At 35.9% G+C, this 24,174-nt stretch overlaps 1 protein-coding gene across 1 annotated transcript in view; it reads right to left on the bottom strand.

The window, feature by feature from the left end:
• The window catches only part of LOC102499587 (transmembrane protease serine 11C), a 57,467-nt gene that overhangs the window by 32,111 nt on the left and 1,182 nt on the right, over positions 1-24,174 (bottom strand). The window contains exons 2-3 of the mRNA XM_006165333.1: positions 19,116-19,234; positions 11,507-11,625 (exon numbers count right to left, since the gene is read on the bottom strand). Coding sequence (XP_006165395.1) covers positions 11,507-11,625; positions 19,116-19,234 — 238 coding nt within the window. The remainder of the gene's footprint in view (positions 1-11,506; positions 11,626-19,115; positions 19,235-24,174) is intronic.

The raw sequence follows: 24,174 nt of genomic DNA, 5'->3' as shown, positions 1-24,174 counted from the left end.
AGTGAGAAATCACCCCCGGGGGGATGGCCATGCCACAATCCCTTGTCCTCCATTCTCCTCTCGGGATCCTGGGCACACATGCACATGTGCTTGGCGTGAGTTCAAGCCACCGGGTCTAGGACTTGAACTGCGGCCAACTACATGGGAGTCCAGAGACAGCCATTACACTACTTGCTGGTCCCCACAGTCTCAAGTACACTACTAGTGGAATGGAAATGATTTCAGTCTTTTGGAAAGTATCTTTAAAAGTTAAATCCTCATTTGATGCAGAAATCTTAGTCTAGAAATGTATCAAATGTAAATAAATAGAAGGATGCAGGTAGAAGGTTGGATCATGGTGTACACACACCTGGCATATTTCCCAAGCCACTGGGACCAGGATTTGAATCACAGGCTATGGGCTGACCCCATCCATTCTTCTTAATAAGAACACACATTACTTCCTTTTTTTTCTTTTTGCATTGGGGGTGGATTTCTTGTAGAATGTTTGATTCAGTCTTTTATTTAATTTAAAGTATTGGGACCAGCAGTTGACATAATGGCTATGTCGCTGGACTCCCATGTAGTCAACTGTGGTTTAAGTCCCGGACCCAGTGGCTTAAACTCATGCCAGGCGTATGTGTGTGCGTGCCCAAGATCCCAAGCGGAGAATGGAGGAGAAGGGATTGCAGTGTGGCCATCCGCCCTGGAGGGGTGATTTCTCACTTTCTGTCTCTGTCTGTCTTTCTGGCAAGCACATGAGCCCTATAGGAAAAACCTCTCAAAAAGAAAAAAAAGAGAAATGACTGGGTGAGTGAGAAAATGGGAATACCATGAACTGTTGGGTTATTGGGAAAGTCATGACTTATTTCACTGTGTTTTTCTATACAAAATGCATTAGGACTTTTCTGACTACCCAGTAAAACTCGAGAAAGAGAACAGACTGAGACGAATAATGACTGCCAAATGATGCTCTTACTTTTGAAAATAGGCTTCAGTATAAATTCAAACAGCTAGCATAAAGAGTTCTTTAATAGAGATGGGAATAGATGGATAAGAGAGAGCTATATTTGACATGGTACTGCCTCCAAATCAAATATAGCTGGACTTGTGATGCTTTAGTTCTTTGTTCTCTTTTCCAAAGACTATCTATTAATGTTTTGTTTTAATGTTCTTAGTGTTTTTTTTTCCCTTTCTACATTGAATTCATCTTCCCAAACCTTACAGTAGCTCAAAAAAAATCAACACACACCTTAAATAGGTACCTGCCATACTTTGAGTGAATAGTAATTTTACTAAGGATGTCCCAAGATGTTGTAAGGTGGAGTTGTGAGAATTTTTCTAGTAACATTCATGCAATCCTATTTTTAAGGAGCTCAGTCCCTTGGTTGACACTGCAGACAAATGTTGTTAGATATTTGACCTGAATATCAAATGCCAAGTCTCAGGAACCCACTTAGGCTTATTGCAGAGGGCCTTGAGCAGGGATTTGAGAAATGATTCTTTTCTCAGAAATAAGGAAGAACAATGTTGGAAATCATAATGACACAAGGATTACAATTCCAAATACTGATCTTTAGTACCAGATGGACCTGTTTTTTTTTTTTGTTGTTTGTTTGTTTGTTTGTTTTGATTCTTCCTCACCTCACTCCACCCTCCTCTTTCTTTTCCTCATGAAGAAAAAAAATGCACAGAATGCTACCCAAGTCACCCATTTGACAAATGTATGGAAGGAGACTCTGGATTTTGTTGATGGAAACATCTTAAAAAGAATGCAAGCATATTAAAACTATGATTAAAGTCACTTTTATGGGTGAGAAATGGGTCACTACAATCCTTGGCAAATATAGGAAACTTAAAATTACCAATTGATGAATGTGTTTAATAAACAGAGGAATCTGATCAAAGCCTATATATAGAGTTATATTGAGAAACTATATTTTAAAAAGGCATTTTGAAAAACTTCAGAATAAAGAACATGTTTTGAAGATCAACAAAAATAGCTTTACCACATGAAAGAGGAGGAAAAAATTTCAGAACGTAATTCGAGCCACTTTCCTCAATAATTTCTGGTCTCTAAAATACCAAATGTTAGCATAATAAGAATATAATATGGTTGAAAATATTCTTTTATAATTAATTTTTATATAAACAACCCATATCTTTAAAAATTCCCTTTATTTCTTTTCTTTCTTTCTTTCTTTTTTTTTTTTTTTTTTGAGAGATTTTTGCTATTGGGCACATGCACCAGTAGAGAGACAGACAGAAAGCAAGAAATCACACCTCCCAGTTGGGAGATGGCCATGCTGCAGTCCGCTTTCCATTCCCCTCTCTGGATCTTGGGCATGCACGCACCCAGTATGAGGTTTTTGTTTTTGTTTTTGTTTTTGTTTTCTTTTTGCTATAGGGCATGTGTGCTTGCCATAGAGACAAAGACAGAGAGACAGAAAGCAAGAAAACATCCTCTGGGGTGGATTGTCATGCTGCAGTCCCTTCTCCATTCTCCTTCCTGAGATCTTGTGCATGAACACAATGTGAGTTTTAAGTTGCTAGGTCCGGACTTGAACCTCAGTCAACTATGTGGGATTCCAACAACATAACCATTACACCATCTGCTGGCCCTTGTTATTTCTTTTTTAAAAAGTTTATTCAATGGGGGGGAGGGTACAGGCAGCCCAAACAAGGCCTTGTGCCATGATTCACTCCTAGCCTCAGCTAGCAGGCTCATGGGCACACACACATATACCCAGCATGTACTGGGAGACCCCAGGAAGCAAACTTAGAACCTTTCCATGTGTTGTCAGCACAGTAGAACATTGCCTTACTGCTGCACTACTATGGCTAGGCTAAAATTCTCCTTCAGATCAGCTCACAAATACACAGGGACTTTTTTTTATTGGTAATGTTGCTATACTGTTAAATTATACTCTTAAATGTGTTACAAAGTGTTATTTTGTAGTTTGATATTCCCAGCTATGGAGGTAAAATGTGGTGTGATCCCTTCTGCTATTTTACAATGATTCCTATGCTCAAATATCTTGAGCATCTATTGGGTTGTTGGAAAAGTCATGACATTTTTTTCTATGCAAAAATGCATCATGACTTTTCTGATACCCCAATAGAATTTATTACTTCTATCTTTGTTTTCCAGTTATAGAAATGAAAACTGGTATAAGTTTTCCTCATATCACTTGAAATATGAATAATGGCTCTATATGTTGGCTGCATTTTGATAAACTTGGATCTTTTTAATTTCTTCATGTCTAAAAAGTTAATACACAATTCTTTCCACTTAATATCTCTCCTATTTTTTAAAAAATTACGTAGCCTGAATCAGAGGATAGTAATTGTTTAATTTAGGGCCCTCTTGGAATTCTTATAATTTTCTGATACATTTTGAGGCACATGACACCAGCATAATTTTTTACTCAAACTGAAACATTATAACCTGTATTATATGTAACAGGAGACCAGAATATTATCATTCTTTTTATTATATTTTTTAAGTATAATTTTCTTCTCTCCCTCTCTTTTTATTATTATTTTTAGTTTTAGATTTTTGCCATAGAGTGGGTGTGCTTGTTGGTGAGAGACAGAGAGAGAGAGAGAGAAAGTGAGAGGGAAAGTGAGAAATCTAACCCCCTCCCAGGAGGGAGGGGAATGATCAAGCTGCAATCCCTTATTCATTCTCCTCCTAGGATTTTGGGCATGTATCCACACACACCCAGTGTGACTTTCAAGCCTCCGGATCTAGGAGAGAGTCGAGCATCTTAACCACTACAAACCTGCTGGCCCCATTAATTTTCTAATACTGATGAATTCTATAGTTGATCTGTCATTTGATAGTTTGCTCTAAATAGAGACAAACATAGAAAGTGTATATGCCCCAGCAGGTTCATGTTTACTCAGGGAAAAATTTAGTTGACAAATGACCTGGTTCTATACTGACATAAGATGTGCCCTGTTCTTGGACAGTCTTGTAAGTGGTTTGACATAAAAGCTTGGCTGGCTTGTTTCATACTGATAATATAGATGCCTTGTACATATCAAGTATAATTTCAGGCATCAATAACCGAAAGCATTTGTATATGAAAATCACATTGAATTTGGTTAGTTAAACTTTGGAGATATTTCACTGCCCATGGGAAATATATGTAATTTGAAAAGTGCTCAAGATTTTATAATATCTGTGTGCTCCTTAACTATAGGCAATAAGTCATAGAGTAGAAGCATACTTGCACTATGACTTTGGTGGTAAATTAACCTCATAGTGCCTCAGTTTCTTCATATGGAAAATGGAAATGTTGTGAGAATTTAACGACAATACATAAAATACTTAAACCACTACTAAAAATTAGTAAAGCTAATTATTATTGTTAAGGTATTATGCCACTTCTAATCTTTTAGAATTTCTATATACCTTAATTAGACACCATATCTACTGAAGATCTACAAATAAAGAGGAAACAGCAGAGATTTCTTCTTGAGTTGCCCTTTAAAAAGCATATATTTAGATTATGAAAATGGTCATTCCAGCCATGGTGGCACAAGGGAAGATGCTGCTGTGTGATGACTGGGGCTACATGAGAGGCCTGGTTTGGTTCTCAGCCCCATAAACAGGGGGATACAGTGGTGTATGTCTGTGATCTTAGCTAACTGGGAGACTGGCTGAATCCGGGGATCATGACATGGCAAGACCCTGTCAGAAATACTTGTTTCTCTCTCATCTCTGTTATCTGATTTTCAAAACAGCGCCACCAAATAAACAAAAACATGAAAATGCTTCCTAAGAAGGCTTATCCTCTGAAGTTAAAAAAACTATGGTTCGTAGTAAAACAGAGTCTCTTTGGATCCAATTTCTTTCTTCTTTTTAGTGTGAATCATCACAAAAATTATATCATGGAAATAATAAAAATGAATAGGCTGTAAGTATTATAATAATTACTAACAGGTTTGTCTAATAATTCACAGCTCCATTTGGTGAATGTTATCATTAGTGTTGTACTTGTGAATGTTGTGTATATGGTAATAACTAAAATATTTGGAGCATCATTGTATTCAATGAAAATAGGAAGAAAGGCATGTAAAAGCTGGCACTCTGATACATGTAAATGAAATACAAGTATGAGGACTATCCAGTGCACGTCTTAATGCAAGTGAGTTAGGAACTGGGATTGAGTGTGGCAAAGGAGCTAGAAGCAAGATATTAGGGTCAATGGTTGATCAATTGGAATGAGTATGATAATTATTCAGACTGATAGTTTTAGAATATTCATTTTTGAAGTAAAAATAGGCTACCTGAATTGAAAGAATTGGTTTGAGTTTATAGAAGAAAGGATGATTTTCTCAGTGTAGGTATATTTGGAGCTATTTTAAAATTATATATTAACTTCATTATATATTTATAATTTATTAAGAATATTAATGATGCTCTTATTTTAGGTGATTTTGAGGCTTTTTTTTAATTTTTAGAGCTTACAAAGTAATAGGATCCTGCTTAGATTCTGACATATTTCATGTTATATAGTATCTACAACAACCCTAGGATTTTGCCATCTAATTTTTGGTTGAAGAAACTAAAATATGGAGAAATTAAGTGGCTTTCTAAGTTCATACAGCTAGTGTTAATAAATGACAAAATTTGAATTAAACAAGGACCTGAGTTCAAAGCCTATTTCTTCTTCTTGTTTTGCTGCTGCTTTTTAAATTTGCTATAGAGCACATGCACTCACAAGGCAATGGAGTGAGAAGAAAGAGAAAATTAATCTGCTTGGAAAATGGGATAGGGATGGTTTGGGACAGGATTTGATCTGGCTGAGAGATACTTGAGTTAATTAGAGTGGTCTCTGTGGTAATGGAAACTTATGTCCAAGGCATAGTCAAAACTCTATTTTTAGTCTTTTGTGAGATATAAGTTAACCTAAAACAAAGCACATTTTTTTTGTTGTTTTTATTTATTTAGGGCCCAACAGTTGGCGTAAAGGCTGTGTTTCTGGACTCCCATGTAGTCGACTATGGTTTGAGTCCCGGACCTAGTGGCTTAAACTCACGCCAGGCGCGTGTGCATGCGTGCCCAAGATCCTGAGAGGAGAATGGAGGAGAAGGGATTGTGGCATGGCCATCTCCCCTGGGGGGTGATTTCTCACTTTCTGTCTCTCTTTCTGTCTTTCTGGTGAAAGCACATGCCCTATAGCAAAAACCTCTCCAAAAAAAAAAAAAAGAAAAGAAAAAAGAAAAAAAAAGAATTATTTATTTAATTTTATTTACTGTTATTTTTTTAAAATGCCATAAAGGTCATGTGCATACCAGAGAGAGACAGAGAGAGAGGGAAAATGAGAAAGTGAGCTGCCAGGTCCAGGACTTGAACCATGGTTGGCTATGTGGAAGTCTAGAACCTTAACTACCACACCACATGCCGCCCCCCCCCAACAAAGCACATTCTGTTTTTGTTTTGAGAGGTTTTTTACTATTGGGTGCGTGTGCTCATCAGAAAGAGAAAGCGAGAAATTATCCCCACTCCTTGTGCCAAGGAGGATGGTCACACTGCAATCCCTTCTCCTCCATTCTCTTCCTGGGATCTTGGGCACGCAGGCACATGTGCATGGCGTGAGTTAAGCCACCGGGTCCAGGACTTGAACTGTGGTCGATTACATGGGAGTCTAACAATGTAGTAATTATGCCATCTGCTGGTCCCAAAGCACAAATTAAGTAATTCTTAAGCAAGTACGTTACATCTCCACTTAGCACTAAGGGGCTACAAGATTATTTTACTTGTGGCCATGCCCTTTCTCAAAGACTGCTCATTCCTTTTCTTTGAAGGACTACTTAATTTCAAGAGTATAAAACAGCATAGTCTTGGTCATGTGTCTTGGATGTGGAAGATAATTGGGTTGTTGCAAAAGTCATGAAATATTTTTGCATAGAAAAATACATCAAGACTTCCCCAACAACCTAATATGTTCATTCTCTTAATATATTGATCCATTTGAAATATTGACCCTCTAATGTGTCAGGTAATTTTTCTTGTTTTTATTCCTTAGTCCTGATAGAGCATGTGTGTGCATGTTGGGGGTTGGGCAGAGAGTGAAGCACCCTCTACAGGATCTGGCCAGACCATAGTTCCCTTCCTCAGGTCCTTCAGCCCAAAAGATCTTAGTCACTTATGTGCCTAGCATGTTTCAGGCTGACATGACTGGGGATTCAAACTGATTGCCATGTCTTCTCTTGAGCAGTACATTACCAGTGTGCCACAGAGCTGACCCTGTGTCAGATATTTCTGAGGTGTTCTTGAAATGTGTTTTTCTTTTATTTTCTCCCTGTACATGTTTTCTAATTGACTTTTTGTAAGGCCTAACTCTCCTACTCTAGAATTAAAGTAATGGTGAGAAATTTGTTCCCAATTGAAAGGTGATTACTTGAGTCCTTGAACCTCTTGGAGAATAACATTTAAAGAACAAGGTTCTTTATTTATTTATTTATTTATTTATTTATTTATTTATTTATTTGAGAGGTTTTGGCTATAGGGCGTGTGCGCTTGCCAGAAAGACAGAGAGACAGAGAGACAGAAAGCGAGAAATCACCCCCAAGGGGAGATGGCCACACCACAATCCCTTCTCCTCCATTCTCCTCTTGGGATCTTGGGCACGCATGCACACATACCCGGTATGAGTTTAAGCGTGGCTTAAACTCACGCCAGGCGCGTGTGCATGCGTGCCCAAGATCCTGAGAGGAGAATGGAGGAGAAGGGATTGTGGCATGGCCATCTCCCCTGGGGGGTGATTTCTCACTTTCTGTCTCTCTTTCTGTCTTTCTGGTGAATGCACATGCCCTATAGCAAAAACCTCTCCAAAAAAAAAAAAAAGAAAAGAAAAAAGAAAAAAAAAGAATTATTTATTTAATTTTATTTACTGTTATTTTTTTAAAATGCCATAAAGGTCATGTGCATACCAGAGAGAGACAGAGAGAGAGGGAAAATGAGAAAGTGAGCTGCCAGGTCCAGGACTTGAACCATGGTTGGCTATGTGGAAGTCTAGACCCTTAACTACCCCACCACATGCCGCCCCCCCCCCCAACAAAGCACATTCTGTTTTTGTTTTGAGAGGTTTTTTACTATTGGGTGCGTGTGCTCATCAGAAAGAGAAAGCGAGAAATTATCCCCACTCCTTGTGCCAAGGAGGATGGTCACACTGCAATCCCTTCTCCTCCATTCTCTTCCTGGGATCTTGGGCACGCAGGCACATGTGCATGGCGTGAGTTAAGCCACCGGGTCCAGGACTTGAACTGTGGTCGATTACATGGGAGTCTAACAATGTAGTAATTATGCCATCTGCTGGTCCCAAAGCACAAATTAAGTAATTCTTAAGCAAGTACGTTACATCTCCACTTAGCACTAAGGGGCTACAAGATTATTTTACTTGTGGCCATGCCCTTTCTCAAAGACTGCTCATTCCTTTTCTTTGAAGGACTACTTAATTTCAAGAGTATAAAACAGCATAGTCTTGGTCATGTGTCTTGGATGTGGAAGATAATTGGGTTGTTGCAAAAGTCATGAAATATTTTTGCATAGAAAAATACATCAAGACTTCCCCAACAACCTAATATGTTCATTCTCTTAATATATTGATCCATTTGAAATATTGACCCTCTAATGTGTCAGGTAATTTTTCTTGTTTTTATTCCTTAGTCCTGATAGAGCATGTGTGTGCATGTTGGGGGTTGGGCAGAGAGTGAAGCACCCTCTACAGGATCTGGCCAGACCATAGTTCCCTTCCTCAGGTCCTTCAGCCCAAAAGATCTTAGTCACTTATGTGCCTAGCATGTTTCAGGCTGACATGACTGGGGATTCAAACTGATTGCCATGTCTTCTCTTGAGCAGTACATTACCAGTGTGCCACAGAGCTGACCCTGTGTCAGATATTTCTGAGGTGTTCTTGAAATGTGTTTTTCTTTTATTTTCTCCCTGTACATGTTTTCTAATTGACTTTTTGTAAGGCCTAACTCTCCTACTCTAGAATTAAAGTAATGGTGAGAAATTTGTTCCCAATTGAAAGGTGATTACTTGAGTCCTTGAACCTCTTGGAGAATAACATTTAAAGAACAAGGTTCTTTATTTATTTATTTATTTATTTATTTATTTGAGAGGTTTTGGCTATAGGGCGTGTGCGCTTGCCAGAAAGACAGAGAGACAGAGAGACAGAAAGCGAGAAATCACCCCCAAGGGGAGATGGCCACACCACAATCCCTTCTCCTCCATTCTCCTCTTGGGATCTTGGGCACGCATGCACACATACCCGGTATGAGTTTAAGCCACTGGGTCCAGGACTCGAACCACAGTCGACTATATGGGAGTCCAGCGATGTAGCCATTATGCTAACCACTGGTCCCAAAAATGAGAACGCGGTTCTTTTTTTTTTTGGAGAGGTTTTCACTATAGGGCGCGTGCGCTCGCCAGACAGACAGAGAGAGAGAGAGAGACAGAAAGCGAGAAATCACCCCCCAGGGGGGATGGTCACGCTGCAATCCCTTCTCCTCCATTCTCCTTTCGGGATCTTGGGCACGCACGCACACACGCCCAGCATGAGTTTTAAGCCACTGGGTCCGGGACGCAAACCGCAGTCGACTACGTGGGAGTCCAGCGACATAGCCATTATGCTAACTGCTGGTTCCCAAGATCGAGGTTCTTTAGAATGAAAGTAATGGTGAGAAATTTGTTCCCAACTGAAAGGTGATTGCTTGAGTCCTTGTACCTCTGGAAGCATAACACTTAAAGAACAAGGCATGGGGGAAAAATATTAAACTTACCAAAGATACTATCTTATTATTTAGGTCCATATATTCTTGTGAATATGGTTTTTTAAACTTGCTGTTATAGTCAATGTTGTTGACTTTAAAGCTGATGTGATAGTAGAAAGGTGTTTTCCCTGGATAGAAGAAGAAAAAAATAGTTCTCACTTAGCACATTATATAACTACTTTAATTCCAAGAAAAATCAACTGAAAGAGAATTCTCTAGTGAAATTTCAGGTTATTTGATATTTAAATAGTCTAGATGCCCCAATTTTTGAGATTACGGAAAAATGTTAATTAAATAATAAAATTAGCCAAAAATGTATGTAACATTTATAATATAAAATTTTAATGTGTCAGTTTTCTAGTTTGGGCAGTCTGGAGATAGACATGCTACTATGAGAGGAAGTGACATTGAAGTATAGATTATCTTAGTCTTTGTTGTTGTCATGTAGGAAAATCAGTGAAGTAATTGTATTTATCATTCATTAAATACCTAAGAAATTAAAATCAATAAAAGAAAAATTAAATGAGGCATGACTTGTAAGGGCTGTACATTAAGTAAACAGAACAAAACAAAATGAAACCTATGACTTTAGAAGAGCAAAGAAAAAGACATAGGACAAAGACTAGGTTGTTCTGTATTATTTGAAAACATCTAAGGTAGTAAAAAATGAAATAGTTTCTTGTAAATTGTTTAGGTCCCATTGTATCTCACTATTCTTTACTAGAAGGGAACGAAGAGAGAGAGGAGAGAGAGAGCTGAAAGAGCAGAAGAGGGAAGCGGAGAAGTGAGAAAGAAAAAGAGGGACACAGGAAGGAGAATAAAAACATTTTGTGAGTCAGAGAAAATTCTTCATATCAGTGGCTGCAATTAATTATCTAGGAAAGTCTTCCATGTTCACTCACAAATAATCAAAAAACATAAGGTAAAATAAGATTGCATTTTTTATATTGCATATTTGGCAAAAATATAGGCACTTTTATAGTCTGTCAGAATGCTAATTAGAAGATATTTTTGGAGGACAATTTGGTCATGTTATCAAAAGCCTAAAATATAGTCTCATTTTTTCACTTAATGATTTTTCTTTATTTTACTTTAGTTTTAGTTATGATAGTATATGTGCACACACATAAGAGAAAGAGGTACCCTGCACAGGTCTCAGTCATGCTGTGATTCCCCTTCCTTCAGTTTTCCAGCCCACTGGAATACTGGACATAAAAAAAAGAAACATACCCAGTGTGTCTTTCAGACCAACTGGGTTGAGGACTCAAACCATGGTTGGCAAGTGGCTTCCAGTTCCACAGTCTGGAATTCTATCAACTGTGCCAACTTGTCTAATTCCTTTTTTTATAACTTACTCTAAGGTTAATGAGTTCAATACAAACCTATGTATAAAAATGAACTATTTTAAATAGCATAAAAATTTAGAAATAAACTAAGATTTAAGGTAGAAAATTCAAGTAAATTAGGGTTTACTTACGTGTGCTATAATATTTGTTATATCATCACTAAAATTATGCTGTAGTGTAATTGTTAAGATCATGACAAATGCATGTAAAAAAGGTGGGGAAGGGGCCAGCAGGTTATGGTAACTGGATCTCACAGGGCTGACAGTGTGTTTGAGTCTTGGACCTGGCAGCTTGAAAAAACACACTGGGCTCCTGTGCATGTGTGCCCGAAGTTGCAAGAGGAGAATGGTGGTAAAGAACAAGGCATGGGGGAAAAATATTAAACTTACCAAAGATACTATCTTATTATTTAGGTCCATATATTCTTGTGAATATGGTTTTTTAAACTTGCTGTTATAGTCAATGTTGTTGACTTTAAAGCTGATGTGATAGTAGAAAGGTGTTTTCCCTGGATAGAAGAAGAAAAAAATAGTTCTCACTTAGCACATTATATAACTACTTTAATTCCAAGAAAAATCAACTGAAAGAGAATTCTCTAGTGAAATTTCAGGTTATTTGATATTTAAATAGTCTAGATGCCCCAATTTTTGAGATTACGGAAAAATGTTAATTAAATAATAAAATTAGCCAAAAATGTATGTAACATTTATAATATAAAATTTTAATGTGTCAGTTTTCTAGTTTGGGCAGTCTGGAGATAGACATGCTACTATGAGAGGAAGTGACATTGAAGTATAGATTATCTTAGTCTTTGTTGTTGTCATGTAGGAAAATCAGTGAAGTAATTGTATTTATCATTCATTAAATACCTAAGAAATTAAAATCAATAAAAGAAAAATTAAATGAGGCATGACTTGTAAGGGCTGTACATTAAGTAAACAGAACAAAACAAAATGAAACCTATGACTTTAGAAGAGCAAAGAAAAAGACATAGGACAAAGACTAGGTTGTTCTGTATTATTTGAAAACATCTAAGGTAGTAAAAAATGAAATAGTTTCTTGTAAATTGTTTAGGTCCCATTGTATCTCACTATTCTTTACTAGAAGGGAACGAAGAGAGAGAGGAGAGAGAGAGCTGAAAGAGCAGAAGAGGGAAGCGGAGAAGTGAGAAAGAAAAAGAGGGACACAGGAAGGAGAATAAAAACATTTTGTGAGTCAGAGAAAATTCTTCATATCAGTGGCTGCAATTAATTATCTAGGAAAGTCTTCCATGTTCACTCACAAATAATCAAAAAACATAAGGTAAAATAAGATTGCATTTTTTATATTGCATATTTGGCAAAAATATAGGCACTTTTATAGTCTGTCAGAATGCTAATTAGAAGATATTTTTGGAGGACAATTTGGTCATGTTATCAAAAGCCTAAAATATAGTCTCATTTTTTCACTTAATGATTTTTCTTTATTTTACTTTAGTTTTAGTTATGATAGTATATGTGCACACACATAAGAGAAAGAGGTACCCTGCACAGGTCTCAGTCATGCTGTGATTCCCCTTCCTTCAGTTTTCCAGCCCACTGGAATACTGGACATAAAAAAAAGAAACATACCCAGTGTGTCTTTCAGACCAACTGGGTTGAGGACTCAAACCATGGTTGGCAAGTGGCTTCCAGTTCCACAGTCTGGAATTCTATCAACTGTGCCAACTTGTCTAATTCCTTTTTTTATAACTTACTCTAAGGTTAATGAGTTCAATACAAACCTATGTATAAAAATGAACTATTTTAAATAGCATAAAAATTTAGAAATAAACTAAGATTTAAGGTAGAAAATTCAAGTAAATTAGGGTTTACTTACGTGTGCTATAATATTTGTTATATCATCACTAAAATTATGCTGTAGTGTAATTGTTAAGATCATGACAAATGCATGTAAAAAAGGTGGGGAAGGGGCCAGCAGGTTATGGTAACTGGATCTCACAGGGCTGACAGTGTGTTTGAGTCTTGGACCTGGCAGCTTGAAAAAACACACTGGGCTCCTGTGCATGTGTGCCCGAAGTTGCAAGAGGAGAATGGTGGAGAAGGGATTGCAGCGTGGCCATTCCCTTGAACATTGAAATGACTTCGGGAATGTAGGTCATGCATGGCAGTACAATATGATAGAAGGAACTTGGGTCCCTGCCACCTTGAAGTGATGTAATGAATTTGGGTCACTGACGTATTTGTTTTTGAAGCTTATATATGCATTTGTCTTATTTTGGATCAGTGGTTCTCAATCCTGTCTTCATACTAGACCTGCCTGGGGAGCCTTGAGAACTGTAATTTCCACTCTAGATAGCATCTGTGGGAATGGGGCTTATGTAATAATATTCCAGATGACTCTAAGGTACAGTCAGGATAATTCACTACTCTAGAACCTGTGGTTTGTGGGCCAAATCTAGGCTGTTACTCGTTTTGGGATGACTGCTGAACTAAGAATAGTTTTTATATTTTGAATTACTGAAAAGCCAAAAGAAGAAGAATATTTTATGACATGTTAGAGTTATTTGAAATTTGCATTTAGTGGCCATAAATAGTTATTGGAAATAGCTACATTCACTTATTTACATATTGTTTATGAGTGCTTGAGGACTACAGCAGGTAGAAATGAGTTGTGGTAGACTGTAATGGTCCACAAAGAGGAAAATATATTTGGTCTTTTACAGAAAAAAAAAAAATAATGTGCTGGCCCTGACCTAGATGGTGTGCATTTTGGTGCAAGGACTAGTAAAGTGCTGTAGAAGCCATCCTTTGTCACTCCTGTGCCCATTGTAGCACTCAACTTAGTACTTGCTAGTAAGTACATGATGGTCATCCAATGAATGCCTATTGAGGGGAATCCGTGTGTAGTTTCAGATACCCTTATTCTTCTCCCATTCTGCTATTTATTTATGGAATACTTACTACCTCTCTTAAAAAGTTAATCAAATAGAAAACACATCATTATCATTTAGATCATATGAAGCAGAGGGAGGGAGGTGTCTAGGAGTGAAAATTTATGCTGTGCTTTGGCTTGTCCATCCATCCTTTTTTAATTACTAGCCCAAAGTGAAGGAATAGTCATTGTGAAGAGATGGTTTATTGCTTCCAGGTTTAGAGTCAGGCGTAGTGAAGTAGAAAATCCTAAAATTGACACTGACAGCATCTTTCAAAGAGGAATGTCATAAGGCTGCCTTTATATGCTGCCAAAGTCTCTGTATGAAAAGAATTTGTTTAATCAGATTGAGATATTGCTTATTTAGTGATAAGTCTGTAGTTACTTAAAATTACTTCTGATTTTGGGACCAGCAGATGGTGTAGCGGTTATGTTGCTGGACTCCCACCCAGCAGTTTGAATCCCAGACCTGGTGGCTTGAAAATCACTCTGGGTGTGTGTGCCTGTGTGTCCAAGATCCTGGGAGGAGAATGGAACAGAAGGGATTGCAGCATGGCCACCCACCTTTGAGGAGATTTCTCAGTTTTCCTCTCACTGTGTCTGTCTGTCTCTCTGGCGAGTGCATGCATCCTATGGCAAAAACCTCTAAACAAAAATAAAAACCTGACTTCGTTTTAATTTTTCAGGTCATATAAAATACATAGGCAGCTTTAATGTGAAAACATAGTCAATGACATTTAAAAGACAAGGAAGTAAAATCTAGGAATCAGGAAGCTTTAAAAACGCTTTATACATTGTCATTCCTCCGGGTTCACTGTGACTTGCAGGAAACTTACATTATTGTTCTGGTGCAGAAGTGTTTAATGCTGGAGTTTTTTCCTTTTATAAGTTTTTATAAATCACTAAAGCTTATGATTTTTGAAAAATAGGTATCACTCTGAATAACTCAGATCATTTTTTTTTAGAGTTTGTTTTGGTTTTGTTTTCGTTTTGCTATAGGGTGTGTAAGCTCACTGTAGAGACAGAGACAGAAGCGAGAAATCATCCCCAAGGGGGGTTGGCCATGCCACAATTCCTTGTCCTCCATTCTCCTCTCAGAATTTTGGGAACAAACACACGCACAGTTAGCATGAGTTTCAAGCCTCCGGATCCAAAACTTAAACCACAGTTGGCCATGTGCGAGTCCAGCACCTTAACCACCACACCACTTACTAGCCCTGAGAGTGAAATCTTAAATGAATTGTAACATCAGTCATTAATTCTCACATCAGTTATTTCTTTTATGTCCTCTAAAATGATCTATTTGGATAAAAATACTTTAGAATAAACTTCAAGTGAAGATTGTATACATATATAAAAATATATGTATACTGGTATTCAAACAAATATTATCTGTAGGACATACAATCAACCCTTGGTATTTGTGGGTTCTGCACCTGCAGATTCAAGCAACTTCAAATCAGAAATATTCAGGACAAATCCTCTAATATAAAACAACAACACTACAATAAAAATAATGTGAATAAAATACACAGTATACACTGGTTATATATAGCATTGACACTGTATTGCATATTATAAGTAGTCTAGAGATGATTTAAAGTATATTTAAAGGAAGATGTGCATAGTTTATATGTAAATACTATGCTGTATTTATTTATTTATTTGTTTATGGAGAGGTTTTTGCTATAGGGCGTTTGTGCTTCCTAGAAAGACAGAGACAGAAAGGGAGAAATCATCCCCTGGGGGGATGGCCACATTGTAATCCCTTCACCTTCATTCTCTCGGGATCTTGGGCACACACACACACACACACACACACACACACGCCCAGTGTGAGTTTAAGCCACTGGGTCTGGGACTCGAAAGAAATTGCTGGAGAGGGACAGAGTGAGAGAGAGGGGGGAAGTGACAAAGCATCCCTGATAGGGAATGGTCAAGTCACAATCCCTTTCAGAATTGTGTACGTGTACCTGACGTGTTCGAACTGCTAGATCTGAGACTTGCACCATGCAGTTGGCCATGTGGGATCTAGCTGCCTTAATCACCACTCCACTGGCTGGTCCATTACTATGCCATTTTATGCAAGGGATTTAAGCATTTGTGGATTTTGGTATCTACAGGACTTCAGAAATCTACTCTCTGCAGATACCAAGGTATGGAATATAATCATAAAACAATTTTATTTTTAATTCTTTAGTAATAAAATGTCCTGTGGGCATTATAAATCACAAAATATGGTCTGAATTCATAAATTAAAATGACTAGGTCTATTTAATAATCAAAATTTGGATTTGATTTGAAGTTCAGGCTCTCTTCTTCCCAAGCTGTTTTCTCAGCCAGTCTTGCTATTTCTCATTTGCCACTTCATTAATTGAATTTTATATTTTTCTAGGTCTTGAGAAGAGAGGAAATGAGAGGAGGAAGTTTTTCCTTAAATGATCAAGAATTTGATATCTACCTTTGGTGTTTTTGAAACTTAGAAAATATTTAAAACTAACATCTATGTTCTTCTTAACTCTGAACTCCACTTTCCCCTCCTTGCTATCTTTAAAACTACAGTTCTTTTACATAGAGAAATGTATCTCTATTCTAGATTGAATTTACACCTTCCTCAGCATTTAGGCCACGGGAGATATCTCCCCCTTTTTTAACGTCAGGTTTTAATCTCAGATCTGATTACCTCTCCAGATAGCCTCCTGTACAGGGTCTAAGGTGATGGGGCATTTTTGGTGGGTGTTCTATATCTGATACTTAGAAAACATTTATTTGTCCATTATTTGTACCAAAGACCATGACTATTCAAACTGCCCTAGCATACCATTTACTCTTCATTCTGCTGAACAAGTACCAAATCTCTTGCTCTTTAGATATTCCAGGTATGAATGAGATTTCCATCCACTGTGTTCCCTAATTTCCAAGAATCTTAGGCTATTATTGGTCTCTTGTTAAAGCCCATCTCAACTTGATATGAAGGGGGACCATCATCCATTGTCATATATTGGGGTGACAGTAATAGTATGAGAAATTATAGCACACCTATCTCTAAGAGATAAGCTGTTCAAATATACTCTTCCACCTCCTGTTTCTGATACTTTTACATTCTGATGAAAGGCAACAGGTTTTGTTTCTACCTCTTGAGTGAACGCCTCTTATTTAGGTTTTTTGGCATATGCTCTGGCCATAACTCTTGATTTAACAGTGGTAACAGCTGGCATTGTACTCTACGTAATGATTGTGTTTGCACAGTTTGTGTTTATGGAAGATGAAGCAGAGTGGGTGAAAACAGTTCCTGGGGAGAATGCTTATTTACTCCACTGTGTACAACCCTCTCTAGCTCTCGTTATGTTAACTTTTCTCCCCTCCTTATACACTAAAGTGGATGTTGATTTAGCTATTCAGACTCTTTTGTAAATAATTATTTAAAAAAATGTTATGGGGCTATGCAGTGATGTAATGGTAAAGCAACTGTACCGCATTGGAAAGGTGCTAGGTTTGTGTCCCAGGACTTCGTAGGCATGCTGGACATGCATACGCATGCCTGTGATCCACCTTGGTAAACGGGATCATGGTGTGAGATCCCTGTCAGAGACGCTTCTCTCTCTCTCTCTCATGGAGAGAGGGAATACACTTAAAAAAAAAAAACAGAAAGAAAGAAAATACTGTTTTCAAGCAGCAGCTCCCAATCTGTGAGCCATAAATTATATAGGATTGGGGACATAGTAGCATTTGGATATTATTTTAGGTAAAACTATTTATATACATACTAAGCACTGTTCTTACAGACTTTATAAGCAATTATTCTTATATATACATATACATGCATATATATACACACATATGTATTGATTTCTAAGCATAGGTAGATGTAATGAATTAAATACAAGTTAAATATTTAAGTTACTAAATTTATAGTAAATTAATGTATTTTCTTATTTAACAAAGTAACTATTCTCTTGTATAAATAAAACCCAACTCTTTTTTTCTTATAATAATGTCCTTGTCCTTGAAAAGATTGGGAAAGCATGGGTTTGGAAACTAAGAACAGGACACAGAGAACTTTTCATAGTTATTTTTAGAAAAATTAAGCTCAATGATTTAATCATTTAAAAAATGTATGTAGAAAATGTAAATATGTAAAATATATGTAGAAAAAGTCTGTACTGGGGACCAGCAGTTGGTGTAATGGCTATGTCGGGGGACTCTCAGGTAGTTGTCTGCAGTTTGAGTCCCAGACCTGGTGGCTTAAACTCACACTGGACACATGTGCGTGTGTGCCTGAGATCCCCAAGAGGAGAATGGAGGAAAAGGGATTGCAATGTGGCCATCCCCCCAGGGGGTGATTTCTTGTTTTCTGTCTTTCTGTCTCTCTCTGTCTTTCTGGTGAGAGCATGCCCTATAGCAAAAACTCTCAAAAAAAAAAAAAAATCTGTACTGTTCTTTTTTCTGTTAATCTCAATATTAGGGAATATTCTGCTTTTAGGAATAATTTTATGTGAAGAAAATATCATAGAGGGAGAAAATACAGACTTTGGAATAAACATCTTGACTTAGAATCCCAGATTCTTGACTTTTATTTATTTATTTATTTATTGCTAACTTATTGGTTATCTTCCCAGAGAGTTTTAAGTTCAGTAAAAGTAGGGATAGTACATACTTTATCAGTATATTCCCAGCAACAAAGTCTTTCCTGAGAAGAAAAGAAGAAAGTATACCACATCTCTGGTTTTAACAATCACTAAACTAAAGGTTGCTAGAGGACAAGGTCTGCACACAGTAAATTTTTTGAGATAAAGGATACATTTAGTTCCTTAATTGTGATAATGGTATCTAGTTGTGTATGTATGTCTGAACTCATCAGAACGTATACATTAAACATGCAATTTTTTTGTCTCATTGGTTATACCTCAATAAAGCTTTTTAAAAAAGAACTGCAGTAAATGTTGGTAATCATAAGAAATTTCTCTACCAAATAATCTCATTTGATTGCTGTTCATTCATCCTCCACTCTCCAAATTCCTAATTTTCCCAATATGAGATTAACAAATCCATGTGACTAGAAAGCCAGGCATAGTGAGTACTTACCATAAGCAACAAAAGAGGCAATGAGTCCAATGACTACTGCAGTAATCACCATTATTAAGATACCCAGGGTAATCTTTCCATACTTTATGAGTTTCATTTTTGTGTTTGGTTCTGTTCTTCTGATCAAAAAGGACAGAAAAGCAAGTGTTAATATGAACTCATTACAAAACTCAGAAATAAATATGAATTTGATGTTAAGTGCAAAAGTATATTATTTTACACTGATTATGAATTCAGTGGATGGCTGAACTTGGAAAAACAAAGTATAAAATTAATGAATATTATATTTGGCCTGTTTATTTTTCAGCACATATAAAAAATAATTGTAATGCTAATTCATTGCTCATTCATGCATACATTCATTCAGCAAACAGTTGTAGATGTTCTACTATCTGCTAGTAATCTTGTTGGAACAAATATTTCTTCCTTAGCAACTTTTCATTTTATCGAGTGAAGATAGCAAAGAAAAGCATAACAAATACACATAATTGATAAAAAGCTATTAAGTGCTACAGAAAAAAAGCACAGCTAGACAACAAAGATCAGAAATGTGACTGTATATGTGAGGTGGTGATGGTGACAAGATGCAACATTGCACAGAATGATCAGATAGGGCTGCTGGAAAGTTAAAATCTAAAGCAGAGTTGAATCAGGTAAGGAGGTTACTCTTACAGGTATATGGAATATTCCAAGCAAATCACTTGGACCTATTTGTGAGGGTCTATTTCTTTGTTCTGTCTTATGTTCAGCTGAATCAATTTCTCTCCCTCTGCCAGTACTATACAATCTCAATTACTGTAGTTATATATTGCCTTGAAATTAGGTAGACTGGTTACTCTCACTTTATTATTATTTTTTGTCAGATATGTTTTACAGCTATTTTGATTTCTGTCCTTTTCCACATACACTTTAGAGTAATCTTGTCTATATCTACAAAAAAAAATTGCTTGGATTTTGATAGGAATTGCAGTAAAATTATCTATCAGTAGAGAATCAATATCTTAACTGTGTGCCTTTTCCAAACTGTTAACACATGTGTCTCTGAATTTATTTAGATGCTTAATTTTTTATATCAGAGTGGTATATTTTTCAACATACTGTGTCATTGGATTTATACTTAAATATTTCCTTTTTAAATTTTTGAGCATCTGTAAATGTTCTTGTATTTTAAATTTTGTGTTCATAGTTAGTATATACAACTGTAACTCTCTTTTGCAGTTTATCTTGTATAAACTGTGACCTATTGAGCTTACTTTTTAGTTCTAGGGGATTTTTCAGAAGGTTACTTGGGCTTTTGTGCATAGACAGCCATGCAATCTGAATGTAGAGTCAATTTTATTCTTACTTTCCAAACTATATGCTTTTTATTTAATTTTCTTATTCTATTGCACTGACTAGAATTTCAGTCATGAATAAGAGTTGGCAAGAATGCACATTTTTTACCTATTCTTGATTTTAGGGAAAAGTATTCAGTTTTTCACCATAAATTATAGTTTTATCTTTAAGGTTTTTGTAGGTGTTTATTTTCAAGTTGAGGAACTTTTCCTCTATTCCCATTTCCTGAGAGTTTTTTTTTAAAATCATAAATGATGTAGAATTTTGTTAAATATATTTTGCATCAAGTGATAAGGTGATGTGTCTTTTCTTCTTTAGCTTGTAAATATGGTGGGTTATAATGATTAATTTTTTTAAATAATTATTTTATTTAACTTTATTTATTTATTTACTTCAATTTGACCAAAGAGGGACAGAGAGAGAGAGAGAGAGAGGGAGAGAGAGAGAGAGAAAGTGAGAAAGCAAGCCGCCAGGTCCAGGACTCATGGTCAGCCATGTGGGAATCCAGTGCCTTTAACCACCACATCACCTACTGGCTCCTATAATGATTAATTTTTGAGTTTTGAGCCACCCTTGAATCTTTGGCATACATCACATTAGATCCTTCTTTTCTGTGAGTTTTTAAATTATTTCAGTTTCCTTAATAGTTATAATTTACTCAAATGGTCTGTTTCATATTTAATAAGTTGTGTTAGTTTATATTTTTCAAGAAGTTGACACATTTTGTTTAAGTTGTCTATTTTCTGTGCGTAGATGTCCATTTTCTCCTTGTGTTTTCATATTAACTTCCTCTGTACATATTTTTCTCCTAATGCCCTCCTCTTAGAAAGATGGCAGCTGTATTTGATTAGGGCCTATCTTAATAACTTCATTTATCTCTCTGAGTGCGAGGTACTAGGAATTAAGATCAACATATGAATTTTGGGGCGAGTGAGACATAATTAAGCTACATTATATTTATATTTTATATGTGATGTAGTCATAAATAATACTTTGAGTATACTCATCTGTATGTTTGTATATGTGTAAGATGTTTCTGATATAAAGAAAAATCAGCATAATTGAGATTACTACAATAAATATTGACTAATTAAAATACCTATATAAATATCTATATTATTATCATTTTTTATTTGCAAAGAATATCAAATATCTATTAGGAAATTTATTTTTAGTAAGTTAGCAGTCATTCCCTGAATAGATAGTATTCCCTGGACGGACAGTATTAAATAGGTTCCCACAGGTGAAATTTCTAAATCTTAAACTTTTTATAAATTTCATCTTACTTAAAAAATTCTGACCATTTTGAACAAAGTTTCAACAAAAATGTTTTGTTGAAATTATGTTTGTTCATTACATAAAAATTAGTATCTCAGTATTCCTATGTCTATATGATGCCCATACACTTTTTTGTTCATTAGAAAACAAAACCTAGGCCAGTTGCAATGGTGCAGGAAATGGGCTGCTGCTATGTGATGCCAGAGTACATGGGAACACTGGGTTTAATTCTGATCTGACCACGTTACACTGGCCATGGCAACATGCCTGTGATACTAGCTAGTGAAGTGACTGGGGTAGAGGGCTCATAGCATGGTGGGACTCTGTCATGGGTCCCTATTTTTCCCTTTCTCATGCTCTCTCATAACAATATAAGTAAAATAAACTTTAAAAAAAGTAAAAGAAATCTTACTATGTAAAAACTTAAAGAACATGGGGTCGGCAGGTAGCATGGTGGTTAAGGGCGCTGGACTCCCTCATGGCCGACCATGGTTAAAGTCCCACATCTGGTGGCTTGCTTTTTCACTTTCTCTCTTTCTTTCTCTCACTCTCTGGTCAAATTCATACTGGTCAAATTAAAATGAATGAATAAATAAATAAATAAATAAAAATAAAATAAAATAATTTAAAAAAACTTAAAGAACATAACTTTTTCAATTTGTTCAGTTTACTCATTGAGTCTAGGACAGTATTTAAATTTTTAGAAAAAGAGTTGACTAAATGCCATAATATACCTCCAGCAATTTGATTTCCTAGAGATAAGTATGTGTTCTAAAGAATCCTTTCCCATACCTATAAGCATGTTTACATATTTTGCTCAACCTAGCTTGCCTTGGGATGAGACCCAAGGAAGATGCGGTAAATGAATGTGAAATGTAATGTGGCACATATTTAGGATATATATTTCTATTCTTCTTAACTGTGTCCTAATACATAAACAAAATAAAAGTTGTTGCTTTTGTCAATTAAAACATGAATATTGACAATTTTACAATAACTGTAAGTTGTTATAAATTATCAATTAACAAAAGTATAAATACACTGAAACTCTTATTGTTTATCCTTCTGATTTATTTAGAAGGGGATATAAAACTGACTCTTGTCTATAGACTATGTCTCACAGGGAAGCATTGTTTGACTTCAAACTTCCTTCCAACATAGATTTCATAGGGTAAGAGGCTCATGGCCTTTGGAGCTAGAAGGAACATTGCAAATAACCTATTCTGATTTATGAATTTTAAAGAAGGGGAGACAGTAGGGCAATATTTTCCTTTTAGGAAATTTCAGATCTAGAGAAGTTTAACTTTCTGAGTGAAGATTTCTCCTCTGGTTATAAGCAATATGTATAGAGGTCAGGCTAAAGTTAGCTTGGCTAAAGTTAGGTTTTGAGTTCTCTTTTCCTAATCTCCAGACAAAAATAAAGTAATATAGGCCTCCTTAACTTGCAGTTCTTTTGTCTTACAGCCAGAGTCTACGATCACAATGGTGGACTGTCTATTTTGACTCACAAATATGAAATTATGATTTATGAATGAGAGTTATTTTTATAGGTGAAAGAACTATGTTTATTTCTTGCTTGCCCTTGAGTTTTTAAAGATGCAGGTGTTCCTCATATCTACAAAAGGTTTTATTATTTGGAAAGTAGTTGTACAGTGTGCTTGTTTGTGTGTATTCCTAAATTCAGAGGAAAATCAATTTTGTCAACATCCAGATTCCTTTCTTTAAAGTACTTTATATAATATCAGACCTATGAATTCTGTTTCCTGAAAGTATTTTTATGTGGAAAGATACTTAAAAAACAGACTGCCTGTCATTCAACAGAAATTGTTTTATAGGGGGGAACTGAAGTGAGGAACGGAAAAAACTTACTTTGATTTTAACAATATGCCTTAAATATTTCTGATATTAGTTATTGTTAATCACCAAGTATATCCTGAACTCATTCAGTGTAATACTGATAGAGTAGTAATGATATCAAGAATTATTTAGGGTTTTTTTAAATAGTGGCTTGCTGATGAGTTGTACTTAAAAATTATTAATTCCGTAAAAGAATGAAACTAAGGTCTGTCTATATATTATTGCTTATATATGTTTATGGAGCATAAAAGGCTGAGCAAGTTGCTATGAAGAATATTAAACATACTACTTAGTTAAGATGAAACATTTTTACCAAAATTAAATTAATTAAATCAGAAGGATTAATAGTCACTTAATTTGATGGAAAAGATTTTGAAGTTTCTCTTATAGCTAATTAATCTAAAAATTAATATGAATGTGTAAAATGACATTATTAAAGCCATTTCTCTGGAAGTTATACTGTGCTCAATATTATACTCTTCACCTAGAATTTAGATGGTGGTAAGACATCAAAATAAAAAAATATATAAAAATTTTATTAAAATACAGATCAGTCTCAATGGATTTATCAAGGTATATACATTTTGTC

The sequence above is a fragment of the Tupaia chinensis genome, unplaced genomic scaffold (genome assembly GCF_000334495.1).
Source record: "Tupaia chinensis unplaced genomic scaffold, TupChi_1.0 Scaffold143894_1, whole genome shotgun sequence".
NCBI lineage: Eukaryota > Metazoa > Chordata > Mammalia > Scandentia > Tupaiidae > Tupaia > Tupaia belangeri.
Note: the sequence above shows the minus strand (reverse complement) of the source record. Positions and strands in the feature narration are given on the sequence as shown.